Below are 26,992 nucleotides of genomic sequence, written 5' to 3' on the forward strand. Positions count from 1 at the left end.
TGGCCGCCAGCCTTCAGTTAGGTTGCATCTTCACTGCTAACTTCGGCAAACGCCTGTCCGTTCTCTCTAGAACCCCCACCCAGAGAACTGAGGCTATGGAAACATAACAGCGTTATGAACACCTGAATACGTGGTTTTTTTGGGTTTTTTTTCCCTTGAGGAAGACACCAGGTAGAAATAACCACAAATACCGCTTACACAAATAAATCCGTCGCAGCTTGGACTTGGCTCCGGGAGGCCGGGCTTGCTACTCTGGAGCTTCCTCTGGCGGCACGACCTCCATCAGCATCTGAAGGTGCATGGTGATGGGCTCTGGAGCAAAAGCCAGTCAACAAGTGCGGTCAGAGGGGCGCAGAAATCTGGCTCCCGCCCCCTGGGGCCGTGTCCTCTGTTCGAGCCGGGGTCAGGGGCCCGAGGGGCTCAGAACCATCCTGGGAGCCACAGTGGTTCTTTGGAGGTAAGTTACTTCCCGGAAAAGCATTGGGAACCTGCTATTTTATTGCCACCAAACCCCGTCCTCTACAGGGAAGATCTGCAGGACTCGTGTGTACATATTTAACTACCACTGACCAAGAGTTGAATATGTGGCTGGAAGGCACCGGGCCTGCATCTTGCCTAAAACCCAGATAGTTTCTTCTTTCCACCTCCTCAAGCCCAGCTTCCTACCAGTTTTTGCAGGGAGCGGGTGGAGTAAGTTTTCTAAAGCTGAGAGGTAAGCCCTGCTTTGTCCCTGTAGGTTGTGAGTCGTCCTGGCTAGATTCTCTGTCAGGACGATCAGATCTGAATTCATGCTCCGAGGCCTGGGGAAAATGGCTGTCCTCACAGTAACCACCGGACTTTCCTGTTTCTAGTCGTGTGCCTGCAGCCCTCTCTCAGCTTCGGGCTTCGATCAGAGGAAAGAGGTTGTGCGGTGGGGAGAGCTGCTTCCGGAAAGGAAAATGTCCCCGGTAGAAACAATAAAGCCGAATTTTGGGTTTGGTTTCACTTTGTTAATCAACATGAAACAGATTCGCTCTTGCTGAAACACCTATGTCAGGTTTCCCAGGTGAGGCAGTGCCCGGGCTGGGGAGCGGCCCCTGGAAAGTCCAGGGTCAACCTCACCGCCTCGCAGTTGGGTTTTGCTATCGTACCTCGTACGTCTCCCCGAGTCGCACGTACGGAAGTAAAACCAGATAGGAGTGCCTGCAGGGACGGCTGTGCTTCCCTGCTTTCCTGCTCGGACAAGCTGAGGGAGAAGGGGCCTGTTTTCGTCACATCTACTCTATGGATACTAGGTGGCTGTTGCATAGACCCGGAGTGAAACTGCACAGCCCAATTCCCGCCTTCTAGAAACAGTACAGGGAGCGGGGGACCAAGAAAGGGCTGTCAGAGGTAGAGGACCCTTGACGGGCGAGGGTGCTGGGGGCTGGCTCCCTGTGGTTGAATCTGCAGCACAGGATGTGATGCTGTGAGTGTCCCCCCCCCCCCCCCAGGTGCGCTGTACGCAGAGGCCCCTTGATGTACTTGGTACCACGACTTTGTTTTTCCAAAGTGAAAGTGGTTAACGTAGCTACGCTTCCTAACAATTGCCCTAAAGCAGCTGAGGGTCCAGGATGGCTGAGTGGTGAGAGCTGTGGCTCCGGCATTGGAAGGCTCAGGCCCTCGTCCCGACACTGTCACGTTCTGGGTGTCTCGGGGGTGCTGCTGAGCCTCAGATGGTGTCTGTGTATCAGACGAAAGAAAGTGGGGCTCTGGAGGTTGGATGCACAACGATGTGAATACACTTATCCGTACTGAAGCCTACACTTAAAAACCATTAGGATGGTCAGTGTTATGTGTACTTTACGGTGGAAAATAAGAAAAGCAGATGGTGATGTCCCTTCCTACTTGTTACAGTAATTGACGGGGACAAGGGATGAGGCCACGGGTGGACCCCAGAGGTGTCACACTGAGAGGATGAAATTTGCTAGCTGCCTGAGATCCTGCGATAAGAAAGTCGGTAGAACCAGGACAGGTGAGGTGCGGGACGCTGTGCCTGTCTGCGCCTCGCCAACAGCACGACAGTCCCCATGTTGGTACTTACTTAAGATTTTCTGAGCCCATCCAAACTTATAGTGGACAAAAAGGAAGTAAAATATAAGGCCGCTGAGTATAAATAGCACACAGTAGAGATATTCCCACGCGGGTTCGCTGATGATTGGGGCCAAAACCAAAAACACGGAGACGAGAGTCACCAAGATGGGGATGAAAATGGGCACCTGCAGGCGAGACAACATGGAGTCATGATTTGACCACGTGCACTCCTGTCCTTCCCGAAAGTTTTCATTCAAAACAAAACACTGAGTGGGAAAGAATGTAATGAACTCTGTGTGCCCCTCCTCCAATTTCAGTAATTTTAATTCCCCCCCCCCCCCCCCCCCCCCCCCGCCTCTCCCTGAAAGTTCCCTGCACGCTGGTAGTTGGGTCTGGAGGCAAGAATACTTGGTCGTTGGAACGACAACGCTTCCTTTCCTAAACCCATCATGAGGCCCTTAATGTCTCATTGTCCCACTTCTGAATCGCCAGGGTCAGTCAGTGGCTTCAGGGGCAGGAGAGGAAGCCAGTGCCACTGGGTCTGGATTCCTCCATTTCTCCAGGGAGCGGTTTTCTTTTAGTAGGAAATGGCGCTTAGAAACCATAATCTGGGGGGTTGGAGTACTCCTTGTTCTTTTACAGAGACCGAACACACTTTTTTTTTTTCAAGAAAGGGAAAAATTCACAAGTTCACACTGCTACTTCCAATTCAAAGGTAAGATTTCATTTTTTCCTTACTTTAGACTTGCTTTTCTTAACGCTTCTGAAAATCTTGTTTCTTAAATGGCTTTAGCGTAGTTACTTGCTTTGTCCTACGATGTGCCTGTAACTGTACCAGTCCTGTCTTCAGACCACTACTGTAAGTGGTGCTATGAAGTTGTAAGATGTCCTGTAGTTCTTTTTAACCTCAGAGTATAACCCACAGGGAGATTCATTCAAAATACCGCACTTAGTTTTCCTCCAGGTGCTTTTGTCATTTACTTGTCACAGAGTAAGGTTTCTTTATTTGTTTTCAGTTTTGAGGGATTTTTTTTCCCTTCTAAATTTTAAAATATTATAACTTAATGAAATAAGCCATACAGAGAAAGACAGACACCATATGTTTTCACTTTTATGTGGCTCCTGAGAAACTTAACAGAAACCCATGGGGCAGGGGAAGGAAAAAAAAAAAAAAGAGGTTAGAGTGGGAGAGAGCCAAAGCATAAGAGACTCTTAAAAACTGAGAACAGGGGTGCCTGGGTGGCTCAGTTGGTTAAGCGGCCGACTTCGGCTCAGGTCATGATCTCACAGTCCATGAGTTCAAGCCCCACGTCGGGCTCTGTGCTGACCGCTCAGAGCCTGGAGCCTGTTTCGGATTCTGTGTCTCCCTCTCTCTGACCCTCCCCCGTTCATGCTGTGTCTCTCTCTGTCTCAAAAATAAATAAACGTTAAAAAAAAAAATTAAAAAAAACAACAACAACAAAAAAAAAACTGAGAACAAACTGAGGTTTGATGGGGGGTGGGAGGGAGGGGAGGGTGGGTGATGGGTATTGAAGAGGGCATCTTTTGGGATGAGCACTGGGTGTTGTATGGAAACCAGTTTGACAATAAATTTCATTAAAAAAAATATAACTTAAAATTTCTTACCAGTTTTGTTTATTCTTTTTTTTTTTTTTTTTTTTTAAGATTTTAAGTAAGCTCTACGCCCAATGTGAGGCTTGAACTCATGACCCCAAGATCGGGAGTCGCGTGCTCCACTGACTGAGTCAGCCAGGTGCCCCTGACCTATTTCTTTTTGAAAATAAATACACACACACAGAAGTGCAACCATACATGCACATGTTCATCTTCCACTGCCCCCAGATAAAAGATACCAAACATATAAACGATGGTTTTGCACTTTGCTTTTTTCTTTTTTTTGAAGTTTACTTATTTATTTTGAGAGAGAGAGTGTGAGTGGAGGAGAGGCAAAGAGGGGGAGAGCGAGAATCCCAAGCAGTCTCCGCGATGCCAACACAGAGCCCGACAACGTAGCTCGAAATCACGAACTGTGAGATCGTGACCTGAGACTCACCCAGGGGGCGCCTGGGTGGCTCAGTCGGTTGAGCATCCAACTTCAGCTCAAGTCATGATCCCGAGGTTCGTTGAGTACGAGCCCCGCGTGGGGCCCTGCACTGACAGCTCAGAGCCTGGAGCCTGCTTCAGGTTGTGTATCTCCCTTTCTCTCTGCCCCTCCCCTGCTTGTGCTCGGTGTGTGTCTCTCTCTCTCAAAAATAAATAAAAATAAACGACGGAGCCACCCAGGCGCCCCAGCACTTGGCTTTTTTTCTATTAATATGTGGCAGAGATAGGGCCATAGTAATACCATAATAATACCTAGTAAAAAATATCCATTTTTTACTGCTGCATACCACTCTGGTTCGTGGAGGTGTCAACATCTATTCAACCGGTCTCCCATTGATTGGCTCCTGGGTTGTGCTGAACCTTTTGCCACAGTAAGTAATCTTGTGTATATTTCATATTTTTGCCCATTTCACCTTGGGGTAGATTACTTCAAAATGGGGTGTCCGGGTGAAAAGGTAAGTGCAAATGTGCTACGCCACTTGTATGCCGGCAGCCGTGTGCGAGCGGGCTGCTCCCCGAGGAGTGTGGCCAGAGTGTGGGGTGTCTGCCCGACTGATGGGCAACCAGAGCTGTGGTCTGCGTTCTCTTACTGGCGGGAGGTGGAGCTGGTTGGGGTTCGTTTGCTTCATCTTTAAGTATCATTGTAGGCGCTCTCTGAACTGTCTTTTCGTATCTGTTGTTTGTTGATAGGTTTTGTCCATTTCAGATGTGGGTGATTCCCGTCCCAATTGTAGGAACTCTTTAAATTAAGGGTATTAGCCCCCTTTCTTTTTGTGATATCAGTGCAGGTATTTTCCCCATCTGCTACGTATACGTGTTTTAAAATTCCCTTTTTTTCAATGCATACATTTTTATTTTGTTCGGGTTTTGTCTGTCCATTTTTCCCTTTTCATTTCTGGATTTTGAGTCCTAGGAAAGTTTTCGCCCATTCTTGGATGACAAAGCAATTTACATAATTTAGATTTTCTTCATGCATAGGCACCATTATGTTTAAATTTTAGAACCTTTATATTTCAATATCCTCTTCTCTGTTCTGCTGGCTGTTCATCTTGCTTCTTCAGTGTGACCTTTGTAATCAACTCCTCTAACTCTAGAAAAAAGATCTGATATATCATGGCCTCATTAAATGTCTAAGGGGCGCCTGGATGGCTCATTCAGTTGAGTGTCTGACTTTGGCTCAGGTCATGATCTTGCTTGCATCCATGGGCTCGAGCCTGACATAGGGTTCTTGTGCTGACAGCTCGGAGCCTGGAGCCTGCTTCAGATTCTGTGTCTCCCTCTCTCTCTGCCCCTCCCCTGCTAGCACTCTCTCTGTCTCTCAAAATGTTAAAAAAAAAAATTTTTTTTTAATGTCTACATTAAAAAACAGTGACATCTTTATGATACTGATTTTTCCTAACTCAGAACACGTGTGAATTTTCCTTTGTTGAGGTGACCTTTTCTGTCTTTCAGAAGAGGCCTCCCTTCTGAGGTTACGACTAGGCACTCGCGAATTAATGTGTTTGGGGGAATGAAGTGCACTCATGATCTTTTAAGTGGATGCCATTTTTATAAAAAGGCTATTGATTTCAGTGTGTTTATTTTACGTCTCATTACTTGACCATATTTCCGTGTAGTTTTTTCTTTAATCCTTTTGGATTTTCCAGAGGCACGATGTGGTGTCTTGGGAAGGAGGAAGCCTGAGACTTTAGAAAGGCTTTCCTAGCTCTGCCACTCCGAGTTGCCTTCTCGTCCCATTGCCTTGTTACTGTCTTCAAACTGAGCTAAATGACAGCAGACATGGAAGGCGCCTGTGCCTCACTTCAGCGGGGACCTCTGTAGTGTCTGTCACCTTCTCAGTTAAAACAGCTGTTAGCATTTTGCCGAAGGGGTGTGTGTGTGTGTGTGTGTGTGTGTGTGTGTTCATGCTAAGGAAATAGTGATAAGTTCCTGTTTTTTATCAGTAATGCATATTGAATCATATCTGGTGAAATCTGTGAGAGGTGATTGTAGGGTTTTCCTCCATAGGTATATTAATATGATGAATTCTATCTACCCATGAGCTAAATCCATATTTGATTTTTTTTTTTAATCTAAGATTTGTTTATTTTGAGCGAGAGAGCGTGAGCACCAGCAGTGTAGGGGCAGAGGAAGAGAGAGAGAGACTCCCAAGCAGGCTCTGTGCTGCCAGTGCAAAGCCAGACACGGGGCTCAGTCTCACGAGCCGCGAGACCATGACCTGAGATGACATCAAGAGTTGGACACTCAACCGACTGAGCCACCCTCCCCCCTTTTAATGTTTATGTATTTTGGGAGAGAGTAGATTTTCTGAGCTTTAGCTGTTCTTGCACAGACATGACTTAGTCATGACATGTTATCTTTAAAAAAAATTTTTTTTTTAACGTTTATTATTGAGAGACAGAGCATGAGCAGGGGAGGGGCAGAGAGGAGGAGACACAGAATCTGAAGTGGGCTCCAGGTTCTGAGCTGTCAGCACAGTGCCCGACGCGGGGCTCGAACTCACAAACCGTGAGATGATGACCTGAGCCGAAGTCAGATGCTTAACCGACTAAGCCACCCAGGCGCCTCATGATATATTATCTTTTTAACGTAATTGTGTTCTATTTGTTAAACAGTTTTATTTAAGAATTTTAGGGACGCCTGTGTGGCTCCATCTGTTAAGTGTCTGACTTCGGCTCAGGTCATGATCTGGCAGTTTGTAAGTTCGAGCCCTGCATTGGGCTCTGTGCTGCAGGCTTGGAACCTGGATCCTGCTTCAGATTCTGTGTCTCCCTCTCTCTCTGCCCCTCCCCTGCTCACACTCTGTCTCTCAATAATAAATAAACGTTAAAAAAATTTTTTTAAAAATTTTATAGCTGTTATTGAAAAGTGAGATTAGTCTATGATTTTCTTTTTCCCCTTTTTTGTGCTAGCTTTGGTATGAGTATTATAGTTGATAGAAATAATTTGAAAAATCAATAAAACAATCTGTAGCTAACCTTTTATTTTCATTTTTAAGATTTTAAGTAATCTCAGGTCAGGGCACCTGGGTGGCTCAGTTGGTTAAGTGCCCGCCTTCAGCTCAGGTCACGATCTGACCCTCACGGTTCGTTGGGTTCGAGCCCCGCATCGGGCTCTCTGCTGACAGCTCAGAGCCCGGAACCTGCTTCAGATTCTGTGTCTCCCTCTCTCTCTCTGCCCTTCCCCCGCTCACACTCTGTCTCTGTCTCTCAAAAATGAATTGACGTTAAAAAAAATTTTTTTTTTAAGATTTTAAGTAATCTCTATACCCAACATGGGGCTTGAATTTACAATCCCAAGATCAAGAGTGCAGGCTGTACTGACAGAGCCAGCCAGGTGCCCCTGTGGGTAACCTTTTAAAAAATGAGGGCACAAACACACAAATAAGAAACAAAAATGGGGAAATAATCTCCAGAACATGGGAATTTTTTTTAATCGTAAAACTAATTTGTACAACTCAGTGTAAATAAAGTCAACGAAATGGACAATTTTCTAGGAAAATGTAAAGTTACTAAAACTAATTCTCGGGGAAATTCCAAAAACCAGATAATCCAATTAAAAATCTTAAAGTCTTTCATGTTCATTCATCCCTTCTACATTCTCGGTTTTCTTTGTTGTTCCTTCTCTTGCTTTTTGAGTTGCCTGTTTTCATGTTTATTGTTGTATTTAATGCAACGAAACTTTCTCAGAGCACCGATCCTAAGATTATGTCTTATTTTTATTGTCATTTTTAGGAAATTGTGTACTTTCATTTCCTATTTCCTGTTGGGTTGAAAAGCTTAATTTTTAAAGATTACTTTCCTGTGTCATTGCATTATAGATAGAGAATGTGGTTTGCCCTTACTTCTAATTTTTTCAAGGTTTTCTTTGTGGCATCAAAGACTGTCAGTTTTCAGCCCTCTCCCATATGCACTTGAAAAGGTGTGTTTGCTGTTTTGGGGCCTCACAGTCTGATATGGTCTCTGACATCTGCCTTGTTCTGCTGTTTAGGGCTTGTCACATGTACCAGTGCGATGTCTGGGTCTGTCTGGGACTTAAGGGAGACACGTGAAAAATGTGTTTTAATGCTTATTTTTAGGAGAGAGCATGAGCAGGGGAGGGGCGGAGAGAGAGGGAGACAGAGACTCTGAAGCAGGCTCCAGGCTCCGAGCTGTCAGCCCAGAGCTCAAACCCCCAAGCTGTGAGATCACACTTGGCTGAAGTCAGACGCTTAACTGACTGAGCCACCCAGGCGTCCCTGAAGGGAGCCACTTTAAAGTCTCCTGTTAGGGTGTGTGTGTGTGTCTAGCTGTACTTTCTGAGGTTGCTGCTTCATGAAAATGACTACCGTGTGATCTGGTGACTAGGTTTTCATACCTGTGATCTCTTTATTGTGGATTTTAGCCTTCAGCATCACTGAAGCACTTCACATTACGAAGGACACTGAAGTGTGCTTTGGGCCTTGGTGCCTGTTTGCTGAGATCACAAACCCTGTTGTCTGTGTGTTTTCATTTGCTTGGTATGCCTTTGCTGATATCCTTTTAATTTTTTCACAGCTTTGTAAAGCTGCCTGAGAAATCTTTTTTTTTTTTTTTAATGTTTATGTATTTTTAGAGAGAAAAGGCGAGCAGGGGAGGGGGAGAGAGAGAGAGGAGGAGAGAACATCCCAAGCAGGCTCCGCACTGTCAGCACAGAGCCCGACTCGGATCTTGATCTCGGGAACCGTGAGATCAGGACCTGAGCCAGAATCAAGAGCCGGCCCCTGACTAAGCCACACAGGCGCTCTCTGAAAAGTCTTTTTCTTTTAATGGTTGATTTAAACTCACGTAAACTGAATAGATTAGCTTATTCATGTAACTGACAGGTTTGGGCTCCACATTGTTTTATATTCCTTTATGCAGACTGCTACTTACTGTCAGTTTTCCGCCCTTGAAGAGTGACATTCGGTGGGAAAACTCTCACCTGAGGCCTGTTTCTCTTATTTTAAATGGGGGAAAAAGTACCACGTATCACAGGAAACGCCAGATTCCCAACCAGTGTCCTCAAATGTAACTAAAACACAGCAAATGCATATAAACGCATGCATTACACCAGGAAGTAAACTGCTTTAAAAGTGATCTCCTGGTGACCAACCAGTGAATCTGGTTGTTAACAAGTGGTTACCGTTCGCCCAGTAACGCGGTCTCCCAGCACCTGAGGGCACGTGACTCTCACTTTTCACTGTGCGTACACGCGATTCTGACTTGTGTTGGATTTGGAGCGCAATTTGAAACTTCGCTCACACGTCTTGAAAACATCGTATTACATTTGGGGACTTAAATATTATTATTTTCCCACACAACTAGCAGCTGGAAATGGGACTATGAAGAGATTTATAGATTCTAGAAAGTTTGGGGGTGTTAAAAAGTTGTAATAAGCAAAAAAACCAAGAGTAACAGCAAACCACCCTAATACGCCTCCTACCAAGAAAATGTTAGCCAGGCAGATATTCTGATTTGTTTCAAGTCTTTCTAGAGAGGGTCTTTTACAATATGGTCTGTGTGTGTGTGTGTGTGTATTTTGGATATAACTTTTGGGATTTATAAATGCTGTTTTTGTTCCGAGAGTTACCATTATAAATAGAAGATATCACACCGTACCCTCCTTACAATCTCTTTGTTCCATAGTGTCTATAATAAGCAGTAATGGAATTAGCTAGGGATTCTTCTCTTTCCTCCCCACGTCTAATTCCAGATGGCACCCCGGGGCAGTCTTGTTGGCGTGCTTTCCTTACCCGGCACGCTTTCATAGGCTTTCTCTTCCATCTTGCATCAAATTGTCAGGGCTTGATATTTTGTCTCCCTGTCTGCCGTCACTGAGTCCGGTTCTGGGCCACAAACTTTTTGGTTTCTGAAGCTCATTCTCTAGGTGGTTCCTCCCAAAGGTCTCATGCAACAGTCCATGCGTTGAGGTGTTTCATATTGGTAAGTTTATTCTTCGAGGTCAGTTTGGATATAAAATCTTTGGCTAATATTTTCTCTCTCTGAACGCCAGAAATTGGTTGCTCCACTGTCTCGGGATATGAAGTGTGGCTGATGAGAATTTTGGTGCCCGTATTAATTTCTTTCCTTTGTAAGTGGACTGGGGTCGGGGGAGGAAAGAGGAGGGAGTGGACACTCACAGCATGATCTTCTAGAGCTGCAGAGTTCAATCAGAATACATTTCCCGGTTGCCCCTTCTAGTTCTGAGTCGGTAAGTGATGTCATACGACTTCTGGTATGCTGATTCAAATCCCTTCCTCTCTCGGTCCCCCTTCTGTTTTTCCGACCCTAATACACGTTCCTTGAATTACAGTTCTTAAGAATCCTGTTGCTTGGGGCACCTGGGTGGCTCAGTCGGTTAAGCATCTGCCTTTGGCTCAGGTCACGATCCCACAGTTTGTGAGTCTGAGCCCCCATCAGGCTCCCTGCTGTCAGCACAGAGTCCGCTTCAGATTCTCTGTCTCCTCCTCTCTCTGTCCCTCCCCCACTCTATTGCGTGCCCTCTCTCAAAAATAAATCTAAAACAAATTTTAAAAAAGAATTCTGTTGCTTTTATTTCATTCATCGGGGACTCCAACTGTACGTGTGTGTTAGATCCTTTTTCCCCTACCTCCTTTGTTATTTTCTGCCAAATACCTTTTGTTTGAGGGATTTTGTACAGATGAAAAAATCTGTTCCACCAGCAGACAGCCTCTGCTTTGCTGACCTGCCCGTTGCTCTCTTGTGCTATAGTCAATAAACTTCAATCTCCTTTAAAAAAAAAAAAATCTGCTCTACCATCATGATTTTGCTTGCCAGGTGACCTGATGGAAGTGGAAATGCCAAATTCCATGTCTCCGCTGACTTCAGAGACTTGGCCACAGGCAGGCTTCAGTGCCAGAAAGACCACCAGGCACACTTCTGAAACAACATCCTAAAGCTAAAGACATGATCCTGTTCTTGTCCTAGTTACTTAAGTCCTCAGCTTTCCTACCTTGTTTTTTTTTTTTAAGAAGTTTTTTTTTTTAACTTCTTTTTTTTTGAGAGCACAAGTTGGGGGGGAGGGCAGACAGAGAATCTGAAGCAGGCTCCAGGCTCTGAGCTGTCAGCACAGGGCCCGATGTGGGGCTCGAACCCACGAACTGTGAGATCGTGACCTGAGCCAAAGTCGGACACTTCACCGACCGAGCCACTCAGGCGCCGCACCCCCCCCCCCACCTTTTTCTTATATCTGCATTTGCTCTTATAAGAATTCAATCGTATTGTTGTTTCCAAAGCAAAACAAAAAGCCCCTAACAGAAGCAAAACAAAATAAATTCTTCTTAGACCCACCTCGGGGAGCTGTGCAGGGAGGGAGCCCCAGACAGTTCGCAGATGTGGACTATTAGTGGCTGCCTGCACAGGAACGGGTCTGGGGCCAGAAATCAGGAGCAAACTCCACTCCGGTTGGAAATAGAAAGCATACCCCTAGATTTTAAAGTGTAGTTACCTGTAATCCGTTTCAAGAAATCAAAGCCACCTGTGACATTTGAGGCAACGAAACTTACCTTGATAGGCCTTTCCAGGTCTTTCTTTGTAAACCTCATGACAACCAATCCCAGAATCGTCAGGCCATAAAACAGCCATGCAGCAAAACTGAAGTAATTGACCAATGAGTTTATGTCACCAGGGATGATATAAATAGTTGCTATGATGCCCTAGTGGAAAGAAGAGTGAATTCTTCGGTCACTTGTACATAAAACGTGGTCCCTGTCCCTTCACAGGAGGCTAAGGAAGCCGTGCTTCCTGTGGATGGAAAGGTCTGCATGACAGAAACCTACATATCCCATATAGGTGGGGTTAAACTAGTCTTTGGCTGTGATGGGTGTTCTCCCCGAGGCCTGATGGAAAGAACTCGGTGAAGTTGCAGTTTCAAGCAGGGGGAGAACAAAACACACATGTTTATCACACCAGATTTCTTAAAAAAATTTTTTTTCTTGATAAGATTTTACTTTTCTGAGTGATCTCTATTCCCACTGTGGAGCTTGAACTCACAACTCCCAGATCAAGAGCCACAGGCTCTACCAGCTGAGCCAGCCAGGCACCTCTCCAGTGTTCTGATACGTTTTCCCACGGGAAGGTCTTTGCCAGGGGAAAGGGCCGGGGGCTGCAACACAGCCTTAGTCTGACCCCGCCCTGCCTTCGGCTGTGTGGCCTAGGCTTTGTGATTTGGGCCCTCTCCTCATCTTCAAAGCGTGTAGGCTTATGGAGAGCAATGTTCTCCATAAGAGGTGGAAGGAGTCTGGCCCCGAGGCTGGGCTTGGATGGTCCAGAGAGACCATAGGTACTAGAGACAGTTGCACAGGACCAGGGACTGTCCCCTACTGAGAAACTCCAATCAGAAGATGTCACAGGGCTTCATCTACTGCTCAACGATGCCATGCCGTCTAAATTCCTGGGTCATAACAAGAAGCAGTTACCAGGCACCTCATTAAATGCCTTATTCTCCTTCCCTGTAAGCTAGTGGGCTTTGGTATAATTTGCTAGCAGGGATCCAGACATACAAATGGTCCTGTAAGACTCACGGAGGGTACAAGGTTGGAAGAGTCCAACAGTGTCTCCTGGATCAACTCAGAAGGAGGAGCAGGCGTTGGGTAACTTGTTTCATATACCTGTTTCATGCTGAGGACTAACGGAACCTGGGCCTTTGGAAAACCACTGGGCTTAGCAATACTGATTTACTTCAGGGCCCCTCTGTCTTTAAGAGGGTGTTTTCATGGCGGAATTCATACTTACATAAAAGATGATGGCAGGGGCTGGAGTCAGGCGCCTGACGCTGATGTAGGAGAGCACTTTAAGCATGTGGCCTTCCCGGCCCGCCACGTACACAAGTCTGGAAAAGTGATAATACGGCACCCGTGGATGGGCGTGCAGACTGTCGTGCCATCACTGGGCTTCACTACCAAGGCCACGGAGAAAGGGACTGAATCGGAACCTGGTGCTGTCAGTGGGAGTCGGTCTCTGGGGGTGAGTGAGTTTGGGGGAAGTAGGTGAAGCGGTTAAATGCTCCTGAGAGCAATGCATCCTGGTACCATGGGTCACATGAATGGGGAAGAGCAGGGGGCTGCCCTGAGGGAGATTCGACCTGCTCTGTGTCCTCAAAAGTTAGGCAAGAAGCAAATGGAAAAACCAGTCTAGGGACAGTGGACCCCGGTGCTCAGAGCACCCGACAGAAGCAAACACAGGGGAGCCTGGCACTCCCTAAATCCAAGCTGTACAGAATTTCCATATTTCAAAACCTGAACCAAAACACGTTAAGGGTGGGTCAGCAGACTGCAAACAAGTAGCTTAGACTCCCCGCCCCCAAGAACTCCTGGTGATTCAGTAATCTGAAAGACGAGGTTTAACATGTTGAAAAAAGCGGAAATGCCAAAAATTTCTAAAAAATACAAAATTACCATAATTTAAGAATCAACAACTGATATACGAGGTGCCAGTGAAAAAAATAAATTAGAAACCAGATCTGAGTTACGAAGTGTAGAGAAATGGAAAATGCAGACAGGAAATTAAGAAACAGGAAGAAGCCCAAATATATTAGACGGGGTAAGGCAAACTCAAAGAAGGGCAGAGAGCTTTCATGGAATTGAAAAACAACTTTCAAATTAAATCCAGCTCTAGACAAAAAAAAAAAAAAGCATACCCAGATACAAATATTATAGTGGAAGGAAAAAAAATTTTTAAGCTTCCGAATTTAAAAGATTAGCTACAAAATTAAGACACGCAAAATCATAACAGACGTGGAATGAGAATCTTTTCGGCGATGAGGGAAATTGGTTTTCAGATTCCTGTGCTGTGCAGCCAAACTACCATTCAAGACGACTGACTTAGTAAGTACATGTGTAGGTAAACAATAACTACGGCACATTTTCTGCTCTCCGTTCCTCATTGGAAACTATTCAGAAGTCTACTCCAACAAACAAACAGGGACTGAACTCAGAAGGAGTTGATTGAAGAAGCAACGTTAAGGAAACAGCAGTAAAACACGTTGGTATGTATGTGAGTGACGAGGGAGACAAAGGCAAGAGAAACGTAGCTTCAATGAAATCTCCTTACAGCTTGCAGCCCACTGATACACACCACCGATGGAAACGTGCAGAGTGTGACCTTCCTCGAGGAACTCGTGGCTGCCTTAGTGCCTTCACGTTGATGTTCGATTAAAGACTAAAAGTAACCTTATCTTAACAGCAGCTAGCCCCTCAAGGTCCTGAAAGCCTTGCTTCCAAATTCCTTCGAAACTTGCTTAAAAGTATATAATCAGTCACTCCTCCCAATCCCGGTGCAGCTCTTTCTGCCTTGGGTCCTGTCCCCGTGCTTTAATAAAATCACCTTTTTGCACCAAACGCGTTTCAGGAATTCTTTCTCAGCCGTTTGCTCACGAACCCCATCGTAAGTATTGGATCTTTAATTTTTGTCCTGCACGTGGCAGGTTGACAGACGAGGTGGAGCTCACCTACTGGACGATGTGAAAGGGAGAGAGAGCCCTTGCGGGAGAGGGGAGAGAACAGAGAGGCTAGTAGACTCTTAGGTGTTCGAGTTCAATTTGCTGGGTAATTGCTAAAAGAATAGAAATACAACTTCCACCTCAGCAGAAAAAAAAAACGACATTTGATGGATAATCAGGATATGATTTTTTTTTAAAGCCAGAAAACCCCACGATATTTGGAGATTAGTCCCACTGCAATACTAATCACGTCAAATGTGACCAGAGGCCGCTGGCCTTGCCCGAGATGCCCCGGGGGGGCTTGTTGAAAGAGACAAGCCAGAGCCCGCCGTCGCCGCTGAGTGTGGAAGATACAAGGGTTGGGGGATGTGTTACCAAAAGCAGCATCCTAAATCTTGCAGCGACCGCAGTATCAGTATCGGACAATACAGAACGTAAGGCAAAAAGAATTTTCTCTGAAAACGGAAGCCGTCTACCCAGAAACTACAAAAAACAGGAGCCCTTGAGAGAGAAGGCCAAACTTGACAAATCCCCCGAGAGCAGAAGATTCGAACGGTCAAGGCACAAGCTTGATGATGATATAAAAAATCCAGACGGCGGGAACACAATACACCTTATTTTGCAGGCCCTAGGAAGCATTTATAAAGACTGCAGTAAGCCACAAAGGAAGGCTTAAAGCTTCCGAAGAAGTGAGGTCATAAAGATCCCACACTCTGACAACAATACGATAAAATCGCAAGTCAGGAATACAAAGGCCAAAGGGCCCTGTCTATTAAAAGTACGTATTTGAACTTTGAAAACGACATAAACAGGGCGTCGGATTAGTTCCCGTAACAAGCCAGTGAAACTGGGAATAAAGGAGTCGCCAGATGGAAGGAGACAGGTGGCGCTGTGACCTCACGCTGTAGACCCCTCAGTGCTTACAGCCCTCCGTAAATTCCAAGTGCTCAGAAAGCAAGCAGGACTTTTGGAACTGGAGACCATCACTGCAAGTGTGGCTGGAAGGCTGAGCAGGCAAGGAGGAGTGGAGCACTGACATGGGAGCACTGGTTCTCCCCAGTGTTGTGTGGCCGGAGCTGGGAAGCGTCTGCACGCGGTGATAGCCCAGGACAGGGCCCATGGGTGATATGGAGTGAACCCGGCATGCTGGGCATAGCGGTATCATTCAAACCAGTAGGGGAAAGGTCGGACTATCAACAGGATCTGGGACAACAGGTAGAGGTTGGGGGCAGGGGGAGGAGTGAGATTTATGCCTCAAATCAAAATACATTCCAGATTGATCAAAGAGCTAAAGTAAAATGCTGGAAGAAAACACGGGTAGGTGTTATTGAAAGGCGAAAAGTTTGTCTATGTGAGATAGGAAACTCAGAAACCAGGAAGCAAAAATCTTAGGTTTGACCCCACAATAAATTCTCTCCAACAGAATTCAATACAGCACAAGTCCCAGGCCACCCCCAAGCTGCACAGGCACATGAATGATACAGAATTAACTCAAAATGGATCATAAACCTAAATGTGAGGGCTACGCCTATAGAATATAGAACTTCTAGGGTAAAACAAAAGAAAAAAAATCTTTGTGACTTTGGCTTGCGCAAAGGCTCTTAGATATGGCAACAAAAGCGTGACACATGAACGGTGACACACTGGGCTTTGTCAAAGTTTAAAACGTGCATTTCAAAAACACCATTAAGAAAGAGAAGTTGGGGAGCCTGGGTGGCTCAGTGGGTTAAGCGTTGGACTTTTGATTTCAGCTCAGGTTATGATCCCACAGTTTGTGAGATCAAACCTTCCATAGGGCTCTGTGCTGACAGTGCGGACGGAGCCTGCTTGGGGTTCTCCCTCTCTCTCCCTCTGCCCCTGCCTCTCCCCAGCTCATGTGCGTGGGTGTGTGCTCTCTCTCTCTCTCTCTCTCAAAATAAACATTAAAAAAAAAATGACAAGCCACAGACTGGGAGAAAATATGTGTAAGTCAGATACCTGATAAAGGACTTGTATCCATAATATATAAAGAATTCTTACAACTCAATAAGATGACAAATGGCCCAATTTAAAAAGTGTACAAAAGGGGCACCTGAGTGGCTCGGTTAGTTAAGCGTCTGACATCAGCTCAGGTCATGATCTCACGGTTTGTGGGTTTGAGCCCCATGTCGGGCTCTGTGCTGACAGCTCAGAGCCTGGAGCCTGCCTCAGATTCTGTGTCTCCCTCTCTCTCTGCCCCTTCCCCACTCACAATCTGTTACTGTCTCTCTCAAAAATAAACAAACATTGAAAACATAAAAAATAAAAATTGGACAAAAGATTTGAATAGATATTTCATCAGAAGATACATGAATGGCTAATCACATAAAAAGATGCTCAGTATCATTAGTAATTAAGGAAATGCAGTTAAAACCACAATGACATAATATCCACTCAAAAGACTGTAATTAAAAAGACAACACCAAGTGTTAGTGAGGATGTAGAGAAACTGGAATGCTCACGTATTGCTAATAGAAATTAAAATGAGACAACCAACTTGGAAAACAGTTAAGCCATTTCTGTAAAAGTTGATCGCAGATCTACTATATTAGCCCGCAGTTCTAGTCCTGGGAATCTAAGAGAAATGAAAACATATGTCCGCACAAACCCATGTGTGAATTCATAGCAGCAGTGTTCATGATAGCCCAGACTCGAAGCAATGCAAACCTCCATCTACCCGTGAATGGATAAACAAACTGTGGTATATCCAGACAGTGGCATAGGATTCAGCAGGTGAAAGGAACGAGCGGGTATATGCTATGCCATGGATGAGCCTCAAAACTCATATGCTGAGTGAAAGAAAGCCAGATGCAAATGGCATATTGTATCACTCCATTTAAGTGAACTGTCTAGAAAATGCAAAGTTATAGACACAGGGGCAGGTCAGTGGTAGTCTAGGGCTGGAGGTGGGAGCAGGGATTAACGGTAATTAGGCTGGAGTGAACTTTTGGTGTGATGGAAATGTTCTAGAATTGAACTGTGAGGATATTTGCACAGCTTAATAAATGTACTAAAATCATTGAATTGTGTAATTACAAAGTGAGTTTATGGGATTTAAACCTCAGTGGAGCTACTGAAATTAAGTTTCTCAATATTAGCAGCAAACTCTCAGAAACTGAAAAAAATTTTTTAAATACCATTTACAAGAGCGCAAAAAAATGAAATATTTTGAGGTGAATCTGAAAGAATATATGCAAAAGCCACATACTCTCAAAACTACTCAAAAACTATTCAAACAACTGTATTTGAAAAAAATTAAGACCTAAATAAAGGGAGCGGGTCCTTGCCCCTAGATTAAGAAAAATCAATACCATTAAAATGGCGGCCCTCTCCAAACTGATCTGCAGGTTCCACGCAGCCCTGATCAAGGTCCTTGAGGGCCTTTTTGTAGAAATTGACAAGTAGATTCTAAAATTCCTATAGAAATGCAAAGAATCCAGAAGAGCCGAACGCTTTTGAAGAACGAATGTTGCTAACCAGCACAACCCGGGCTTTGACGGCGGCTTCAGAAGAAAGGTTTTGTGGCATAGAGTGTGTAAGCACAGAAACTTTGGCGATTCCACTCTCAGGAAATCTATCCATTCAGAACACTGGACACTGGGGCAGAGACATGTTCCAGAATGTTCCCTGCATCAGTGTTTGTGACCACCACCCCCGCTCAGCCCGTGAGCCGAGGTTAAGTCGTGCCACATCGCAAAATGGAATACAACACCGCTGTCAACTCTCTCTAGACCAGGAGGGTCCAGGGGATTGGCAGGGGCTGGTGAGCTATGCCTGCTTGTGTGGATACAGTTTGGGCAGAATGGAACCCCAGCTCTCAGCCTTCGAGCTACACTGGCAGAGTTGAGTAGTGACAAAGGTGGCCTGAAAGCCTAAGCTGGGACTACCTGATCTAGGTTATGTGTATGTTCACATGGGAAGATGTTCAAGAAATATTTTTAGGTGAAAGACGGGGCGAGGTGAAAAGTAGCCCCAGCGTGCCTGTCACCCTGTGTCCCCAAACTGCCTGGTGAAGTTGGCAACTTTGCTCCCCGCCGACAAGGAAGCCAGGGCCTCGCTTCAGTGGGGCCACCGGGTCCAGCGCCAGCGTGTAAGCTCGGCCAAGCTTTTTGCTCCCTTTCTAGGACTTTGGATTTTCTTTTCTCTTTTTTTCTTTTTTTTTTAAGCTTCTACTCAAATTTCAGTTAGACTTTGTGTTTTCTGTTATGCCATGATGTGTTAGCCTGGCAGAGCCCTAAGGACTTTCACCCTGGGTCTTATTTTCCTCAAGTGTGGAATGGGCCCTGCTGCCACCGCCACCATCCCCCCCCCCACCGCCCCAGGGTGAGTGCTGGGGTCCCCTACCTGCCTGCCGTAAAGCAAGTCCCGTTGGCGGCACCAATGGTGGAAAAGGCCACGAACAGCGGAACCACCCAAGAGGCCGGGTAGAGAACGCGGTCGCCGAACGTCTGCAGAGAGAAGCAGAGGAGTCCTGAGGTCTCGCACAGCCCCCAGGAGCCATGGGTCCCAAGGAAGCTGCTGGGCTCTCCCCGGGGGGCCCAGGCCCCCACCCCTGGGTGGGCACTGGCTCTGAATCCCTCCGGGAGAGGAGAAAGTAGAGAACCTCTCCGGAAGAAAACGACTTATTCTTCCCCACCCCCACCTCCTGAACTGTAGCGGAGCTGATGATACTCCATCCTTGGCCCTCTGTCCGTCGTGTTCATGTTTTCTGGGTGATCTCCGGGGCTACGCATTCCCGGTAACCTACATCCCTTAGAAATGCCTGCCAAGGGGGCGCCTGGGTGGCTCAGTCGGTTAAGCGTCCGACTTCAGCTCAGGTCATGATCTCGCGGTCGGTGAGTTCGAGCCCCGCGTCGGGCTCTGGGCTGATGGCTCGGAGCCTGGAGCCTGTTTCCGATTCTGTGTCTCCCTCTCTCTCTCTGCCCCTCCCCCGTTCATGCTCTGTCTCTCTCTGTCTCAAAAATAGATAAACGTTAAAAAAATTAAAAAAAAAATGCCTGCCAAGGTTGGGATGGGAGGAGACTTGTTTTGCCCTCCCAGGACTCTGTTAGAACACGGTCTTTCCCCTTCCTGGTGCACAGGTGGTCATGACACAAGGTTGTCATGAAAGGTTGGCTGGCAACTGGGTGCATGCTAGCCCTTTGATCTCACTCCAGTGCCCTCCTGCGCATCCCCTCGCTCTATCAAATCTGTGGACCAAGGCCCAGACTTTGCAGAGAATAACTGCGCAGAGCCTTGATCAACCTCTGCCGGATTCCCCTGTCAGGAAGTTATGCTGAATAGAACGCTGTGTAAACTGTATGGAGTCAGCTCTTTGTTCTGGGATGCTTTACTGTCCCCCACCGTCTAACACTGAGTAACAGAAGTCTCCTCTCCACTCCTCCCTGTCCTAATTCTTCGTCCCGGTTTCCTTCCAACACCGTGGCCCCTCACCGAAGTCAAGGGGTCAAGGAATTGACCGCCTTGCTCAGCACGACCCTGTTCTCCCTGCACCTCAGCCACCTGTCCTGGTGGTCAGTGACCTCATCATAACCAAGATGGCGTCTGCTCCCTGTCTCCTGTTTCCAGTTCATTTCCTGTCCCACCCCAGCTCCACAAGGCCTCAAGCATGTGGGACCCTCCCCACCTTTTCTGTGGACCTTCACACCCATCCCCCTTGTCATCGAGACCCTCCTTGACCAGCTTAACTTGCAGTCTGTTGTTCTGATTCCCTCCTTCCGTCCCTCCCTCGCTCTTTCTCACGCACATGTGTGTCTGTCAAAACCCCAACCCCGGGGAAATCCGGCCCTGCTCCACCCGCCCTCAGTGCGTGTGCCCAGGTCACAGACAGAAGCCTCCACCTGCCCTCGGCCTCCCATGGCATTGGGTCTTTGCTGCCGTCCCTAACAGCTATCCCTCCCTCCGCGCATGTCCTAGACGATTATTTCCCTCATCTCGAGCGGGTATCTCAGCTTCCCACAGACCCCAGCACCCTCCCCACAGATTCCAGGTCCTCACCACAGCCACCGCCTGGGACTGCAGGAGCTCGGTAGGAGTCATCACGGTGAAGTAGGAAACGTTCATGAGGATGTAGCAGCCTGTCACCAGTGGGATCCCGATGATGATGGCCAAGGGCAGGTTTCTGGGGGGGGCGGGGCGAGGGGCAGGGACCCAGGGTCAGACAGAGCATCCCGTGACAGCCTCACAAGACTGTTGTCTCTGTCCAGTCCTTTCTTCCCACCCACCCAGCTGCCCGTCCACTTCTCCCTGCGGTGGGCGGGGGTCACTGCTGCCTCCGGAGGCCCACCCACAAGCAGGGGCTGTGGGACGTGACATTTTCAAATGAGAAAGAACCCTCCCACTCTCAGACTCCAGGGTGGGGAGGTCGAACTGTTCATAAAGCAAAATAAGCCCAGGATAAAGTTGGGGTTCATTCATCCTCTCTGCTACGATTCCACTTTGCCACAGCAAAACCGAGCTCTGACGAGCGGATATACATGAGCTCATAAGGAACAATTTGCAGTATGGAAGGGGTCCACTTGGTGCTTGGGGAAGGGAAACGTGCTTGCTGGCCCACCGTCTCCCGCCTGACTCAGTTCTCCTACCTGAAAGGGTTTCTAAGTTCTTCCGTGATGTAATTGAGTTGATTCCTAGAGAAAGAAAAGGCACACAAGTAACATAACTTCAACTTTCTTTGCTAAGGTTGTGAAACACAAAGTAAAGGTTGGCCTCATTGAAGACCCTCCACCACAGAGAAAATTCTCCTGCAGGAATCCAGGGTAATGTCATTTGGAGAAAGCCCCACGATGGTGGGGCTCCCAACGTCTGCACGTCTGTCAGTGATAAGTCTTTGCCCTCTGTGGGAATCATGGAAGTTTTCAAGAATTACTGGGGAGGCACGAGTCCCCAGGCTGCTTTGGAAAACTGTTAGTGTCACTGTCTGGAAGGAGAATGAAAGCTGCGTTGCACGAGGGAAGGAGCAGCGTCCTCGGGGGCCACGCTTCTTCCTCACAGAACATAAACGGAATCTCGTCGACTACACCTAGTATTTCCCAGGGTGCAATGGAAGTGCCTCTGAGAACTGGTGCCTCATCGAGTGCCTGGGCAGCTCTGACGGCCTCCAATTCGGCTGGGCCTGTCTGTCCAGTGAAGCTTCTAGCTCAGGCCTGCTGCGGGGCTGGGAAAGGGTTCGGGGTTTCAGCGTCTGTGGGGTCCGAGGAGAACAGACGCGGGGGGGTGGGTGCTGAACCAAATGGAGAGGTGGAGGTGAACTTTAGGGTCCCCCCCGCAAGCCCGAGGAAGGGGAGGTCCTTGCCTTCCTTGGTTTCAGCATCGTACCTGAGAAATCCCAACCAGATGGGGGGCACCTTACCATCCATCGTACGCCCAGAGTCCATTATAAAATGCCAGACTGATGGCTCCCACAGACAGTTTTGTGCCCTCAAAAGAATTCTCAAAATTCCTTGTGTTCCCTGTAATTAAGTCAGACAGTGGATTGTGGGTGTCAGAGGACCACACTGGGATCCTGCCTCATCTCCGTGGGACAGAAGGACAGGCATTGTGGCCTCAGGTTATCAGACAGACTCTGAAAAGCAGAGAAACCACAGATGTTTCCTGCAGAACTCCTGCCAGGCTTTCTGAGACACAGGCCTCAGAGCACAACCTCCGAGTGGCCCACCCTCCCCTCCAGCCGCCGGTCACCTTGGGCCAGGAGGACCAGCCCGCTGATGATGATGATGGCCACGATCACCAGCTTGGCCCCCGTGAACACGTTCTGGACGTAGCTCCCCAGCCGCACGCTCAGCGAGTTCACCGTGGTGATGAGCACTGGAAGGGGCCAGAGTGGGGGCGATGTTGTGCGTCCCTGGGCTCAGCACCTCCCTCCTTTCCCGGGGGCCTGAGAGGGTCTCCTGCCCCCGATCCTGTCCTCTCCACTGCCTCATTCATCAGGTGTGCCTGGCGAGGACCCCTGAGTCCCACGACATGGAGAAGCAGCCAGTCCCCAGGTGAATGCTGCCTTGAGGGACAGACTAGCGCCAGGGCTTTGGGCCCCCACCAGACCGTGCCCTGCTTCTTGCCAGTGCCTCCAGGCCCACCGGCCTTCTTCTGGGCATGGTGGAGCCGAGGCCTGCCTTCCCACGTCCCTTGTGCCGCGTCTTTCCTGACCCCAGCCCGGAGCGTCACACTCGGGTACTCACAGATGGCAGCGGCAGCCAGGCATTTCACGACAACCGGAGGGGGATTGCAGCCCGAATAGAAGGGCGCACAGACATACTCCGAAAAGCTGAGGCAGATGATGGCAAAGGATGTGGGCTTTATGACGAACAGGCTGGTCCAGGAGAAGAGGTAGGCAGGGATGGGCCCGAAGGCCTCCATCAGGTAAGGGTACTCGCCCCCCGACTTGGTGATCATCGTGCCAAGCTCTGCAAAGCACAGGGCACCTGGAACACAGAGAGGGGGTCCCTTCAGGCCCCTGGTGAGGAGTGGCCCTGGTCACTCCCTCCCTCTAGGCCACGCCCATGCGGGCCACCATGGCCCTCTCCGCAGACCGCCCTGAGTTTTGGCCATTGCTCATTCCAGAGCAGCCCAATTTACACCTGGTTGCCCGCGGGCGTCGAAAGGAACCCCCGGCAACAGCAAGGCCAGGACACAGATTGTGCTCACGCAGCCCGCGCCCACCTTCCACAGGGAGAGCTCGCCAGGGAGGGGCGTCTTTGTTACCCAGTGTTGCGAGGACCCCACAGGCCGCCCATATGATGAGACAGGGCCCCACGGTTTCCGTGTTGCTGAGCACAGACTTGGGGGAGATGAAGATCCCAGAGCCGATGATGGTGCCCACGATGATGCAGATGCCGCTGAGCAGGCCCACCTTGGATGTGGGGGAGGGGGGAGCATTAGTGCCACCACCCAGGATGCCGCGTGGCCCGAGACAGCAGCCCTCAGCCCTCTCCCCCCTCCCCTCCCTCAGTGCAGCCAGCGCAGCCCAGGTGAAGGCGATTCTGGCCTGTGCTGTTACAGCAAAACACCAGGCTTCACTTACATCAGGTCCATGCATCCTCACCACGGCCTCATGACCCCATTTGACAGAGGAGAAAATAGAGGCACAGAAAGGTCACGTGACTGTCCAGGGATCTACAGCCAGAGTGGGTAGACCCGGCTCAGGTTCCAGTCTCCCAACCTCTACTCTTATTGATAAAGGTGCCCAGACGGTGAAGACTGATTTAGCAAACAGTGAAATCAGGGCTGGGGGTTCTGACCAGGGGCCCTGGCCTCTCGGGAGCAGAGGTGGGGACAGGCGGGAGAAACCCAGGCCTCTAGGCGCAGAAACATCTGGGGGCTGTGAACTTTCTCTGATGCTGTTTTGCAGGGTATGAGCTTCCTAGCGACAAGCCCCGCCTCGGACACGTCCCGTGGAATCCCATTCCTATGAAATTTAAGAACAGGCAAAACTAACCTATGGGAATAGAAACTCAGGGCTGGGGTGGGGAGTCCACCTGGAAAGGGACAAGAGGGAGCTTTCTAGGGTGAGGAGTTTGTCAATACCCATCAGACTGAACACTGAAGATCTGCACGTCACGTACGGAATTACGCGGGTTGAGTCCAGTGAACAAGGAAGCCCCCAGCCGCGGCTTGCCAGCAAGGGTCACACGCAATCGGGGAGGGGCCCGGGAGCAGGGTCAGCTCTTGTGTTGGCCTCGGGGCCGGGGTGCACTAGCGGGTTGGTCTCGGCTTTTCTCCTCTAATGGCCCATGTGGCTGACCAGCCCAGAGGCCCTCAGCGTTCACCCCGAAGCTGCCTGAGTTTAGGAATGACTTGAGGACCACCTGGAGTTAGTTCTGTGCTGTTCGGTGGGCAGGAACATGCATTAGCCACTCCTAGGGACCCCAGCTCCCAGGCCAACCCACAGTCAAGTGGTGCTGTCCCCCAAATCCCTCCTCCATCCCCTCTGCCATCAGGCATGGGAGCTCTCGGAGGCTCCGCCCAGAGCTCAGGCCACTAGTTGGGCCCTCAAAGCCATTCTGATCTTGTTCTGGAACTCTCCTTCCTCATCCTGTGAGTTTGAAGCTGTCCTTCCACACCCATCCACCTGCATCGAGCTCCGTTCTGTCTCCACTCCCCCCTCCCCACAAAGCTCCCCTTCCCTGCAGCTCAATTGCCAGCCGCATGTGACACTGACCCCCTCTAGGGCGCAGGCACCTCCAATTCGAGCCATTACTACATACATTCCGTCTCAGAGGGCTCATCCATGTCAGACCCACGTCACACTCACCATCCCTGCTAGACTCACTAAAGCAGAATGAGTTTCCCATCACTGAAGGAATACGAGGGACACACACGGGGCAGATTCTTGGTAAAGACACTATAGAGGGGATCCCAACATCAGAAGGTCCTGTCTGACCACCCCCCCCCGCCCCGAGGTCATCGGTCTGGGCAAACACCAGCCCCTCCAGGTACTCGCCAGGCACCCAGAAGCACATGCGTTAACCTCGCAAAAAAAAAGCTAAGTTCACTGGCCAGAGGGAGAGAGGTACGTCCAAAGAACTGCTCACTTAGAGATGTGCTTTACAACGCAGATCAGCGGGGACTTCACCGGGGCCCCTTCTTGCTGCCCTTGACCTGGGAAGGGCCGGTGCCCAGGGACCAACCTTACCTCCTTCTGGAGACTCGTGGTCTTGGGTTCCTTACTCTGGATACTCCGGATGGACTTCTCATCTTCTCTCCGATTCCTCAGGCTTGTCTCCTCCATGTTCCCCTCCTGCCAGTTCTAGGACAGCTCCAAGGAGGGCATGGGCCTCGACTCAGCAGATGCTGTAGTGGACAGGATGCAGACACGGGCTCAGCGAGGGCTCTCCTTCGCAGCCCTCCGGGCCCGTGGGGCCTGACTCCAAAAGCAGATGAGTAGCTACTGTTTTAGGGTACACTTGCGCAGTCCCAGGGTTAACACCTCATCCCGACCGCTGTTGACGCTACGGGGAAGGGGGGGTCCCGGGCTCTTTTCCAAGGCCCCCCGCCCCCACCGGTCAGCTCCTGCTCGTCAGCAACGATGCACTCGAAAGTCATTCTACCTCCACCTTCTGTTTTCCAAAAGTAAAAAGAAGTATCTTAGAACATACTGGAATATATACTCAGTGGCATCAATGGCGAGGAATGACCGCTTTCCTCATAGTTGTTGCCCAAGAGTAGAGGCGCCTGGGGCAGGCCAAGGGGATGCTTTTCATTGAGTGAGACCGGGCATGGAATGCTGAGGAGATTCGGCTCGAGGCTCGCTAGCTGCCGGTCATTTCCTGTCCCCTTTCTCCAAATAAAGTCCCTCTCAGCCTCTGGCCAGGAGAGTAGGGAACCTTCCCATCGCCCCTCGGGCCTTACCTTCCTGACCCCGCGGAGTCCAGGAGCCGCCCAGCGAGGCTGGCGGCTGCGTCTGCACTGTCGCGCCCTAGGAATGGCCATGTCTTGTGCCCAGGAGTGGAGGAAGCCAGAAGGTACAGAGGTCAACGAAGGTAATTATTAAACACCTTTTTTTTTTTTTTTTTTTTTTTTTTTTTTTTTTAAGCAATGAAGCTTGGACACAGCACACAAAAAGGGGAGGGTCAGGCAAGCCAGTTTCTGTGCACAAATGTTTTTGTGTTGTTCATTTATGTCTAGAACACTGTTTTTGTCCTTAACCAGATTCCCCCAAATCAGCAACATCCTGTAAGGACAACTCCCTCCGAAGACTGGCATCCGAGGGGATAAACTTTGGAACTAACTCTTTTATTGCCTCAATGGGCTGTATTTACAACCCTGGTCAGGCGGCACAAAGAAGAACCGCCGTGCGTGTCACTTGCTGGGCTGGGCAGGGCGGGTGCTTTCCTCCCACCTGCTTCTGGCCAAGCCCGGAGGAGGAGGAGGCAAGTCTTTCCCACTCACCTTTGGCAGTGACCGGTTCCGGCACCCCTGGAGCTGCAGAAGAGTTTGCCAGAATGTGGACCCAGCCCTGAGGCCTCCTGCAGGCACCTGCTGTCTGCATGTGCAGCTCCAACACCGGGACTGTTCCACTTGGTGGTACTGCTGCTCAGGGGGCCCAGTCTGTGTGCCCCTGCCCATGGAGCAGTGAGGGGATCCACTGTGTGGCCCTTACCCGATGGGGAAACTGAGGCCCCAGAGATAATGGAGCGCGTGAAGGCCACAGAGGTCCGTCTCACTCAGAGAAGGAACAGAGGTGCCTCAGATGTGCTCAGGGGGCTGGGGACAGACCCACCCTCCCCACGAAGGCTGACTCAGGTGGCAGCTCTAATCCCTTGTCTCAGATAAGTTTTTTCTTTGGATGGAGGAGCCCAGCCTGGAGCATTGTGCTGTTATCATGACCACATCCTTCCGGTTGTTTTGCCTTGGAGTAAACACG

The 26,992-nt window shown here is 49.0% G+C and overlaps 1 protein-coding gene across 1 annotated transcript; it reads right to left on the minus strand.

Moving 5' to 3' along the window:
- Positions 1 to 217: 217 nt before the first annotated feature.
- Positions 218 to 26,640, minus strand: SLC7A9 (solute carrier family 7 member 9). The gene is made up of 14 exons (XM_047835690.1): positions 26,518 to 26,640; positions 25,978 to 26,060; positions 25,262 to 25,419; positions 23,332 to 23,479; positions 22,809 to 23,051; positions 22,312 to 22,437; positions 21,983 to 22,082; positions 21,216 to 21,260; positions 20,629 to 20,752; positions 18,976 to 19,079; positions 12,909 to 13,005; positions 11,681 to 11,830; positions 2,063 to 2,237; positions 218 to 312 (listed from the first exon to the last, which is right to left on the minus strand). Exons 3-14 carry the CDS (start codon positions 25,355 to 25,357, stop codon positions 248 to 250), a joined length of 1,473 nt encoding a protein of 490 aa, XP_047691646.1. The 5' UTR covers positions 25,358 to 25,419; positions 25,978 to 26,060; positions 26,518 to 26,640; the 3' UTR covers positions 218 to 247.
- Positions 26,641 to 26,992: the final 352 nt, after the last annotated feature.

This window comes from Prionailurus viverrinus, chromosome E2 (genome assembly GCF_022837055.1).
Source record: "Prionailurus viverrinus isolate Anna chromosome E2, UM_Priviv_1.0, whole genome shotgun sequence".
Classification (NCBI taxonomy): domain Eukaryota; kingdom Metazoa; phylum Chordata; class Mammalia; order Carnivora; family Felidae; genus Prionailurus; species Prionailurus viverrinus.

Excerpts from the sequence above, each read along its gene's own strand:
- SLC7A9 (XM_047835690.1), bottom strand. The coding sequence starts at position 25,357 with ATGGAGGAGACAAGCCTGAGGAATCGGAGAGAAGATGAGAAGTCCATC. Across the intron at positions 23,052-23,331 it reads TGGGGTCCTCGCAACACTGG|GTGCCCTGTGCTTTGCAGAG; the intron begins GTAACAAAGACG and ends TCTGTGTTCCAG. Across the intron at positions 13,006-18,975 it reads ACTTGCTTTACGGCAGGCAG|ACTTGTGTACGTGGCGGGCC; the intron begins GTAGGGGACCCC and ends TCACTTTTCCAG.